The 12,329-nt window shown below is 32.7% G+C and overlaps 1 protein-coding gene across 1 annotated transcript in view; it reads left to right on the forward strand.

The window, feature by feature from the left end:
- Positions 1 to 3,794: 3,794 nt before the first annotated feature.
- Positions 3,795 to 12,329, forward strand: part of LOC115411330 (receptor activity-modifying protein 3) — a 62,016-nt gene continuing 53,481 nt past the window's right edge. Inside the window, exon 1 of the mRNA XM_030123443.1 lies at positions 3,795 to 4,148. Within this exon, the coding sequence (XP_029979303.1) occupies positions 4,097 to 4,148 (52 nt within the window). The 5' untranslated portion in view covers positions 3,795 to 4,096. The remainder of the gene's footprint in view (positions 4,149 to 12,329) is intronic.

Raw genomic sequence — 12,329 nt, forward strand, 5'->3', positions numbered from 1 at the left:
AAGTGAAGTTTTGATGCTGAGCTTTTAGTTGAGTATTTTTCATAAATGTAAGAAAGGGATGTATTTTAACTTATTAATAAACATATTGATAAACACACAAAGGCACTAATCAAAAACAAAAGACATTTCTCCTCATATTAATATTTTCTGCCTATGATGATGAAAATGAGAAGTATAAGATTACACATTATTAAATCAAAATAAACAAAGATGAATGAAAAGTGGATAAAGTAATCAATAACTGGGTGAAAAAGAAGAAATTAATCAAGAAAAACACAAAAAAAATTAACAGAAAGGAACAAAATAATCATCAAAATGACAAAATTGAACAAAGAAAATCAAGAAAATGATGTAATAAATAAATAAAATCAGCACAATGAGTAAAACATTAACAAATTATTCAGTAAAATAACAGGAGGAGGATAGTCATTGACGTGAGAAAAATGGCAAAGTAGTCGATAATAAAGAACAAATTAACAAAAGTATCAACAAATTGAACAAAGATGAAAAAAAACTGAATGAAAAAATATATCTATATAAACAAACAAAATACTCAGGAAAATGCAAAAAAAAAAAAATCAGCAAAATGACAAAAAAGAGGAACAATAAACAATCAACAAATCAACAAAATGATCAATATAATCAACAAAATAACAGAAACGAACAAAATACATAAAATCATCAAGAAAAACACACAAAAAAAACCCTGAACAAAATAACCATCAAAATGACAAAAATGAACGGAGAAAATCAACAAAATTACATAATAAATAAATAAAATGAGCATAATGAATAAAACATTAACAAATTATTCAATAAAATAACAGGAGGATAATCATCAAAGTGAGAAAAATGGCAAAGTAGTCGATAAAATGTCCAAATTAACAAAATTATCAACAAACTGAACAAAGATGAACGAAAACTGAATAATATACATGTATATATAAACAAATGCAAAAATCAACAAAATATGACACAAATTATTTTTTTTACAAAATCAGCAAAATGACAAAAAACAGGAACAATAATCAACAAAATGAGAAAAAAATATTTATATAATCACTAAAATAACAGAAAAGGAACAAAACACAAAAAAATCAAAAAAAAAAAAGAAAAAAAGAAAAAAAAGAAAAAAAATCATCAAAATGACAAAAATCAACAAAGAAAATCAGCAAAATTACATAACAGATAAATAAAATCAGCCAAATGAGTAAAACATGATCAAATTTTTCAATAAAATAACAAGAGGATAATCATCAAAGTGAAAAAAAATGGCAAAGTAGCTGATAAAAAAGACTAAATTAAGAAAATGATCAACAAATTGAAAAAAGATGAAAAAACTTGAAAAAACAAAACAAACAAACAAACAAACAAACACACACACATATATATATATATATATATATATATATATATATATATATATATATATATATATATATATATATATACACACACACACACTGAACAAAAATATAAACGCACCACTTTTGTTTTTGCTCCCATTTTTCATGAGCTGAACTCAAAGATCTAAAACTTTTTCTATGAACACAAAAGGCCTATTTCTCTCAAATATTGTTCATAAATTTGTCTAAATCTGTGTTAGTGAACACTTCTCCTTTGTCCTTTGCTGAGATAATCCATCCACCTCACAGGTGTGGCAGATCCAGATGCTGATTAGACAGCAGGATTATTGCACAGGTGTGCCTTAGGCTGGCCACAATAAAAGGCCACTCTAAAATGTGCACTTTTACTGTATTGGGTGGTCCAGGGGGGGTCAGAAAACCAGTCAGTATTTGGTGTGACCACCATTTTCCTCGCACAGTCTTCTTCATGAATTCTCTGAAACAGCTTTGGAGATGTCTTATGGTAGAGAAATGAACATTCAATTCACAGGCAAAAGCTCTGGTGGAGATTCCTGAAGTCAGCATGCCAACTGCATATTCCCTCAAAACTTGTGACATCTGTGGTATTGTGCTGTGTGATAAAACTGCACATTTTAGAGTGGCCTTTTATTGTGGCCAGCCTAAGGCACACCTGTGCAATAATCCTGCTGTCTAATCAGCATCTTGATCTGCCACACCTGTGAGGTGGATGGATTATCTCAGCAAAGAAGAAGTGTTCACTAACACGAATTTAGACAGATTTGTGAACAATATTTGAGAGAAATAAACCTTGTGTGTACAAAGAAAAAGTTTTAGATCTTTGAGTTCAGCTCATGAAAAATGGGAGCAAAAACAAAAGTGGTGCGTTTATATTTTTGTTCAGTATATACACACACACACACACACACACACACACACACACATATATATATATATATATATATATATATATATATATATATATATATATATATATATATATATGTATATATATATATGTATGTATGTATGTATGTATATATTTATATATATACAGGGTGGGGAAGCAAAATTTACAATGAACATTTAGTTGTTTTTTCTCAGCAGGCACTACGTCAATTGTTTTGAAACCAAACATATGTTGATGTCATAATCATACCTAACACTATTATCCATACCTTTTCAGAAACTTTTGCCCATATGAGTAATCAGGAAAGCAAACGTCAAGGAGTGTGTGATTTGCTGAATGCACTCGTCACACCAAAGGAGATTTCAAAAATAGTTGGAGTGTCCATAAAGACTGTTTAGAATGGAAAGAAGAGAATGACTATGAGCAAAACTATTACCAGAAAGTCTGGAAGATACTATTAAAGAAGAATGGGGGAAGTTGTCGCCCGAATATTTGAGGAACACTTGCGCAAGTTTCAGGAAGCGTGTGAAGGCAGTTATTGAGAAAGAAGGAGGACACATAGAATAAAAACATTTTCTATTATGTACATTTTCTTGTGGCAAATAAATTGTCATGACTTTCAATAAACTAATTGGTCATACACTGTCTTTCAATCCCTGCCTCAAAATATTGTAAATTTTGCTTCCCCACCCTGTATATATATATATATATATATATATATATATATATATATATATATATATATATATATATATAAAACAAAATACTCAAGGAAATGCCAAAATCAACCAAATATGACACAAATGGGGAAAAAAAAAATAAATCAGCAAAATAACATAAATAAACAGGAGCAATAAACAACAAAGACAGAAAAGGAACAAAACCAACAAAATAATCAACAAAAAGATGAAAAATAAACAAAATGGTCATCAAAATGTACAACCCCCCCCCCCCCCCCCGAATAAACTAATCAACAAATTAATAAAAAATGAACAAATGAAAGAATGATTTCACCAAAATACAAAAAATATTACATTAAAAAAATACCCTTTTTAAATATATATGAATAACTATATATAAGTATGTAACAAATATTGTTTAAAAAAATCAATAAAATGAGTTTAAGAAAATTACCAAATTAATAAATAAAATCAGTAGACTCAATAACAAAGTTCCATGTGCTGCCTCAGAGCTGCAGTGTTATTTTGAACCACCAGGGGCCAGTGTTGGTTCGTCTTAAACCGGTCTGATCTGCTCCTGGTTCAGTTCTGGGGATAAACCAGGTCTAAATGAACAGAAACGAAACGGACACAAATGACGCACATTTAACAACGAAAGAGTCTTTGAAACAGATGACTCCAAAAGGAAAGGTTTATTTTATTCATATTTCACACATTCAGATGAAATTCTGTCTCGTGTTTTTCGTATTTCTCTAGTTTTTTGGGGGTTGGACTTTCTTCTGGTGTCACTTGGAGTCCAGATGCAGGACTGGAGGAGAACCTTCCTCCTCCCACCCCCCACCCCCCACCAGGAGGAGGATGCGGGTCCGTGTTCGTGGTCCTGACTCCAGTCTGGGGCTCGGGTCTGAGGACTCCAGCTCTGCTCCGGGATCCTGCGGGATTTTTTGCGTGGATCTTTTTTTTTTTTTTTTTTTTTTCTTTTCTTTTTTTTCTGTGCGTGTTTTCGGTGCAGATGTAGCGGGTCGGACGGTCACATCTGGGATAAAAAAAAAGAAAACGGGATTATGATTGGCCTCGGACGCGCGTGTCCACGGAGTTCCAGCTGAGGTTCTCGTCCACACTCGGACCGGATTCTGCGCGTGATGGAGACCAGTGAGCTCGCGGTGATCAAACTTTTCGTCGTGGGGATTCTGGGTAAGTTCCGTCATTTTTATTTGCCTTTATTATTATCTGGAGGTGTCTCCGAATTCGGACATCCTCACTAAACAACCTCATTTGGACGCATTTTGTGCGCATTTGCAGCGTCCGATGCGCATGAACTGTCCTCGCGCAGACACAAAAGACGCACGAGCTGAGTAAACAGAAAAAAAAAAAAAAGTCTCGCGTCCATCAAACCTGCTCCACCATCACGGCCCAGTGCGCGCGGATGACCTATATGCAGCGGATTGGGCTCGTTAGCGGGTGGAATGATGTCGCGTGGTGTGAGGTCGTGACAGATGAATGGAGGACGGATGGACAAGTGGACAAGTGGACAAGTGGACACACGGACAGACCGGTCCCACATACATGTCCAAGTGTCCAAGACCGGATGTTGTGTTTTTGTGAAGTTTGTGTGTCCGCCCTGCACTGACATTAACAATAGGAGTTAGGACATGTCGCAACATGAGGCGGTTTTTATGTCATATCGTGATAGTTTTTCTTTAATCTGGGTCTTTAATATATTTCAATAATAGTGATGATAAAACTACGCAGTTTTTGTATTGTTGTGTTTGTCGTATGTTGTTTGGTCAGTTTCTGGTTGTGTGTTTTTTCTAGTTGTGTTGCGTCGTTTACATTGTTTTGGTCGTTTATGATCAAGTTGCATCTTATGAAGTTGTTTTCAGGTTTTGTTTTTGTTTTGTTGTCCTTTTGTTTTTGTCTGGTAGTATCTTTTTTGTTATTTTCATCTTATGTTATTTTCAGGGATTTTTTTGTTGTTGTTTTTGCCTGGTTGCATCTTTTCTTTATTTTCATCTTGTCATTTGCAATTTTTTTTTTTTTTTTGTGCTATTTTGTTATTTTTGTCTGGTTCGATCTTTTTTTCTTATTCTCATCTTATTATGTCATTTCTAGGTTTTGTTTTTTCTTTAGTTTTTTTTTTTGTCACTTTTGCCTGGTTGTATCTTTTCTTTGTTTTCATCTTATTATTCTATTTTCTGTTTTGTTTTTTGTCTTTTTGTTGTTTTTGCCTGGTTGTATCTTTTGTTTGTTATTTTCATCTTATTATTCTATTTTCTGTTTTTTGTTTTGTTTTTGTTTTTTGTTGTTTTTACTTGATTGTATCTTTTTTGTTATTTTCATCTTATTATGTCACATTCTTTTTTTTGTTTTTCTTTTGCCTTTTACCTGTTTTTGCCAGGCTGTGTCTTTTATTTATTTTCCTCTGATGTCATTTTCAGTTTTTCTTTTTCTTTAAGTTTTTTGTTTTCCTTTTTATTATTTTTGCCTGTTTTTTTTTTTTTTTTTTTTTTTTTTTGTTATTTTCATCTTATTATGTCATTTTCATTTTTTTTCCTTTTTGTGGTTTTTGCCTGGTTTTTTTTTTTTTTTTTTTTTTTTTAAATGTTTTTTTTCATTTTGTTGTGTCTTTTTCAGGTTATCACATCCATTTTTAGTTTCCACTTTGTTGCATTTTTAATGGTATGTTTTTTTTTTTAATTTTTTTTATTCATTCTTCAATTTCGTTCTGGTTTCGTTTTGGTTCTGAATCCTTTGGTTGTGAATCCTTTGAATCTGAATCCTTTGGGTGTGATTCCTTTGGTTCTGATTCAGTTGATTGTGAATCCTTTGGATCTGAATCCTTCGGCTGTGAATCCTTTGGTTCTGATTCCTTTGGTTGTGAATCCTTTAGATCTGAATCCTTTGGTTCTGATTCATTTCTTTGTGAATCCTTTAGATCTGAATCCTTTGGTTCTGATTCATTTGTTTGTGAATCCTTTGGATCTGAATCCTTTGGTTGTGATTCCTTTGGTTGTGAATCCTCTTTAAGATCTACGGTTCTTTAAATTCCGGTCTAGAAGTAACATTAATGTGTATCCTGTCCAAGTCCGATTCTAGTGCAGGTAGAAGATTCAGTTTCATGTCCAAAGTCCAATAGGAGGATGTGGTCCATCTCTGGACCTGATCCATGGACCAGATCTACTGTCGGACTGAAACTCTTAGACCCACAAACACTGAGTTTAGTCACAGATGAGGACAGAAACCAGAAACTACACGACTGGGATCAGAGACCATGTACAGACACCAGGCTCTGGTCCAGACCACAAGAGTCCACCAAAAACAGAACCAACAAGGGTCACATGGTCCCAGGAGGTCCTGTGAGGTCATGGGGGTTTGGTCGTCGCCCACACTTTGTCCACATGTCCAGACGACGTCCAATGGTTAAATTTAGAAGAAAGGAATCCTCAGCTGAATATTGGGTCATTTTTGGTTGATTGTTTGTTCATTTTTGTTCATTGTATTGATCATTTAGTTAATTTCTCTGTTCTTATTTGTTCACTTTTAGGTCATTGTTTTACATCTGTTCATTTTTTATTTATTTCACTGTCTTTTCAGTCAACATTTTCATTTTATTAATAATTTTATTTTTTCTTCATTCCATTCATCTCATTGATGATTTAGCACATTTTATTAATTATTTTTTCATTTTATAGATTATTTTTTTATTTATTCACTTTTGTATTTTGGTTCATTTGAATTATTTTGTTACTTTTCTTTCATTTTATTGATATTTTGTTCATGTCTTTTAATTTTATCCATCATTCTTTTTCTTTTTTATTAATTTTTTTATTTATTTCATTGACATTTTACAAATGTTTTAATTCTAATGAGCTGTTTGGTTATTTTTTTTACTTCATTTTATTGATTTTTTCGCTCATTTTATTAGTTATTTTGTCTATTTTTTTTCTTCATTTACTTACATTTTTCTGGGAATTTCATACTGTATTACACAACATTTACTCCAAATGAAAAATATTCGGTTCAATCTTTATATTTATAGAACATTCTTATAATTTTCAGCAAAAAATTTAAATCGACCTGATGAGACAGAACGATTATTTTGCTTCAATTTTGTTTCTTTTTTTTTGTGTAAATCTTCACGTTACATTGATATTAGTCCATCTGGGACCTGGTTTTCCTATGTGACCCTGAATCTCTCTGATCCTCTGGTTCTCTGAAACCTGGTTTGGTGGATCCGCGGACTCCAGAGTCCGGTTTCCATCTGGACCACATGGACTCGTCCATCCCCAGTGACTGTGCAGCATCTGTTCAGCCCATAAATACTCATTCACAGTCCGGGAAAACGCCTCTGGCTTCTTCTGTTCTTCTGCCATATGAGGAAAAGCCCCATTTATTGTGTGTGTTTTTTTAATAAAATGCTATTCATAGGCTGCTGTGGTGAGATGTTTCTAGAGGCTCCATATGTCGGACTGATGTTTCATTATTTCTTTAAGCACATGGACGTGGTTAAACGCCGTGATGTTTATCACCTGCACATTCCTGGAGTGAAAGGCTTTCATGTGTGGAAATCAGGCCAAGTCATTTGTTAAATGTGGAAAAATGTGAGATTTTTACTTTCAGAAATAGAAACACTGGTTGTTATTAGTTTATCAGATTTCATTAGTGTCTCAGATTTTACATCAACACAGAAGGTTCAGTCTGTTCCAGAGACAAACACATGGAAACAAAAGAATCAGACTGCGTTTAATGAACATTTAAAGACCTAGAACCGTTTTTGTGGCAGCTTCCAAATTAATTTAACCTTTACTAAGTCATTTATTATCATTTATTATAATATTATCTGATGAATTTTGCATTTTATCAATGAAAATCATGTATTTTCCTTTATTCAATTCACTGATCATATAGCTGTTCATCAAAGCTTGGAGCAAATTCAAAGATTATCCTGTAAAAACAGAGGAAACTGAAGAAAATTTTTGTTGTTGTTGTTTTTTTAAAACAAAACATATAATTAACTGAACATAAAACAAGTGCCTACAGCTACTATTATTTATCAAACTACATGGGATTTATTCAATATTTTACATTAAATTTGAATTAATAGACATATTTTAAGTGAAGTCTCCAGTCATAAAAACTATGACTTAAGTCTGATTTAAGTGTTTGTTGACCTTTGGTTCAGACTAAACTGTGACAGTTCTGACCGTTTTTGTTTAATTCCAAACAGATCTGTAGTTCAGCTCCTGACAACACAAACCCAACAGAAAACAGAGATGATTTGTGGTTTTACTGTTGTTTTCTGTCTAAAAACAGAGCTAAGCTAACAGAGCTAAGCCAACAGAGCTAAGCTAACAGAGCTAAGCCAACAAAGCTAAGCTAACAGAGCTAAGCCAACAGAGCTAAGCTAACAGAGCTAAGGTAACAGAGCGGAGCTAAAAGAGTGAAGTTAACAGAGCTAAGCTAACAGAGCTAAGCGAATGGAGCTATAATGTAAACTATCAGCTGACATGAAGGTTATAAGACTCAGACCCAGTTTACATAACAACGCTCTTAAGTGAAAACAACAAAATATTTGATCAGGTGTGCCTTTTATTTAGATGGCTACAATGTTCTTGGGGGTTGAAAATGCAAAAAAGTGAAACCACCTTCCGGAATGGAAATCTTAAACGCTCCTCTCTTGCATCACCATTTAAAGGGTTGAAAACACAAAACTGCGTTTTCTTGTTGCGTAGAGTTCACATCACAGGCACGCACCAGGACAGGAAAACAACAACATGTCGGATTATTTCCCAGTGACGGACCTTCTAGTTACCGTAGCCGTAGCATTTTCTGTTTCCTGTTTTGTGATTGTATTTCGTGTTAGTCGAGAACAGGAAGAGAAGCAGAACGGTTCTAGGCGGGCGCTTGGTCTTGGTGGAGGTGATGCCACCTGGTGTTCGTACTACATCAGTAAATAGGAAAGTTCACATTCTTTTGCGTGTCCGTCTGCTGGGGTGCTGGGGAGGGGGGGTAAACATGACAAATTCATGGGGCCCAGCATTTGTTGGGGGCCCATAGAACAGTGGAGGGGGTCCAGTGGATGCAGGTTAAGTTGGGAAAATTTTGTGTGAGATCTGCTGTAGAATAGAGTAACAGAACCTGGGAGTCAGATGTTCAAAGGATGTAAAGTTTCACTTTCGTTTCACGCCAGCATTAGTTATGTTAGTTATGGACTGCACCCCCACGTATAAAACTGCTGCCCCTACCCCACGTACATACCACCCTCCCCCACCCTGCATAGAGCCCCTTTAACTCATTATCTCTCCTCCTCATCCACTGTGTTCATCTTCTTCTCTTTCTCCACTAACCTTCATGTTTGTCGTCGTTCATTCAGCAGTAAATCACTCATGTTTTGTCAAACACTAGTGACTCCATTAATCTGTTTAAAACAAACATAACATCAGTTCATTTATGTTGTCATGATGTTTATTACTGATGTAGAACAAGATGGATGTAACACCAGGACGCTGATACTTCGACACATTCTGAATAATAACAAATGCCATTTCATTTAGTTGGAATAAATCAAGTCCATAGACTGTGGGAAATATTAGGAATCAAGTGAATGTTTAGTGCTGGACTTTTATGGAATGAAAACTTCACTTTTGATTTTTACAAAAAAAGCTTTTGCGGCTCACTGGAGGTGATATTTGCCTTTTATGCAAAAGAGTGAATGCACGTAGAGAAAGTTAAAACACGTTTTTCACATAAATTCGGATGTAGTGAACATTTACCTTATGATTGATCAGCTGTTTGTTGTGTCTTTAATGTCCTGAGATCCAGGAAAGTACAAGTTTTGGCTTTTTTTTTTTTTTAAATGTAATAAACCTATATTGGAAACATCATGATGAGGCAGTTTTTTCAGATATATTTTTAAAACATTTCATGGAATGTCCTTTGTGGTGGAGGTTTTTTTTTTTTTTTTTTTTTTTTTTTGTATAAAGCCGAAACCCACGTCCACCATCATGGACAGAAAACCCAAAGCTGGGTCCTAGGAGGTTAAGATATTCCCATAAAGTGTGAAGTCATTTCTGGTCCAACTGTGTGGACTGAATAGAAGAGCGTCATCTGCGAATGAAGACATCAGACATTTTAAGTAAAAACAGAATGTTCTAATGTAACTTACAGCGCCACCTTCAGCTTAAATGATTCAAACCCAGGGGGTACTTGAAATTGTTTTACAATTTCTTTCGTTACATGATGACTTATTTAATGTGTTTTGGAAAAATACATTAAATAAGTCATCATGTAACGAATACAAAATAAATAATGAGAATTAATGCTGAAATCTAACAAACAATAAATACATTCATATAATAGTTTTATTCTCAATCATCTTGTTTAAGCTTTGGTAACATTTTAAGAACATTTATAATTTAAATTATTCAAAATGAGTTTATTTGAGTAATGAAGTAATTATTTTTTGTTGATGAAAGGTTAATTTTTTAATTAATGACCAATTTATTTATGAAAGAGGGCACTCTTCAGTTCATATTTTGCACACAAAATTTACTTTAAATAATGTGTGTGTTTTTTGTTTTTTTAATATATATTACAGTTAAATTAATGTTACTTGTTTATAAAGTTTTGTAAATATAAACAGACACCTTTGGCACAGGAACAAATTTTGCCAATTTTTTTTTTCAATCAAAACTGCTGAAGCGACAGCTGGGGATGCTCAGCTAAAAAAGTATTTTTCAGGGGGTTCTCCACTGTAAAAAGTTTGAGAACCACTGGTCTAAGGAACTGGATTTTTAGTTATCATCTGATCATATCTATAATCTATGATGTTCTGATAGATGCTGGAACATCTCACTTTCCTCCTCTGCTGCAGTGAGAGCTCGTTAAAAGCATTATTAATTTTTCAGATCCCTGTTAAACATTCATGAACCACAGGTTTGAACTTTATCTCCTCATTCATCCAACTCATGCTGACCCCAAATCTGTGAATAAAACACAGATAAATAAAGCAGCGTTTGATATTCAGGAGGATCTAATCGAAGAAACGGATATAAGTGTTGGGGTTTTTTTTGCATCAGGATGAAAACAGTCCATTATGTTTCTACAGGATTCATTAACGATGTCTGAGTTTAGACCAGTTTATATCTATCAACGAAACAAACACTGGATCAAATGTAATTTTGGTTGCCACCATAGAGGAGCATGAGGATGGTACTTAGTTGGATGAAATCTGCAACTTCACCACTAGATGTCACCACACATCACAGCATGAACTATGGAAATAGCGCTACAAATGTTAGCATGAATAATAATAATAATAATAATTATTATTATTATTAATATAAAAAATATGTGATATCAGTTGATATGATAAGTGTCCATTTACGTCTTAGTCTGTATTTTAATCCAGGTTTTTGGTCCCGAGTAAAAGCACCAATCCAACTATAACAATTAAAAAAAAAAAAAAAAACAGTATAAAGAGAATTTAAAAAGTGAATAAGGAGAATAAAAACAAAATAGCCCAAAAATGAAAAAAAAAAAAAAATGCTATTAATGTAACAACAATGTTCAAACTATTGAATAAAATGAATAAAAATAACAAAATAATCCACAAAACAAACAAAAAATTTACAAATTAGACCAAAAATTCAGAAAATAATCCATAAAATGATCATAAATTAACAAAAACGGAACAAAAAAACTCCCAAAGTTAAGAAAATATTCTTTGTAATGATAGAAAAATTAACAAGAATGTTCAAAATACTTAATAAAATGAATTTAAAAAATGAACAAAATAATCCACACAACAAACACAAAATTTACAGAATAGACCAAAAATTAAGAAAATAATCCATAAAATGATCAAAAGCAATGAGCAAAAACTGAATAAAAAACCCCCAAAGCTAAGACAATATTCCTTATAATGATTGAAAAATGTACAAGAGTGTTCAAAATACTTAATAAAATGAATAAAAATGAACAAAATAATTCACAAAACAAACAAAAAATGTACAAATTAGATCAAAACTTAAGAAAATAATCTATCAAATGATCATAAATGAACAAAAATTGAACAAAAAAAACTCCCAAAGTTAAGAAAATAGTTTTTGTAATGATAGCAAAATTAACAAGAATGTTCAAAAATACTTAATAAAATGAATAAAAAATGAACAAAATAATCCACATAACAAACACAGAATTTACAGAATAGACCAAAAATTAAGAAAACAATCCATAAAATTATCAAAAGCAATGAGCAAAAACTGAAAAAAACACAAAACAAAACCCAAAGTTAAGAAAATATTCCTTATAATGATTGAAAAATGTACAAGAATGTTCAAAATACTTAATAAAATGAATAAAAATTATCAAAAT

This window comes from Sphaeramia orbicularis, chromosome 20 (genome assembly GCF_902148855.1).
Source record: "Sphaeramia orbicularis chromosome 20, fSphaOr1.1, whole genome shotgun sequence".
Taxonomy (NCBI): domain Eukaryota; kingdom Metazoa; phylum Chordata; class Actinopteri; order Kurtiformes; family Apogonidae; genus Sphaeramia; species Sphaeramia orbicularis.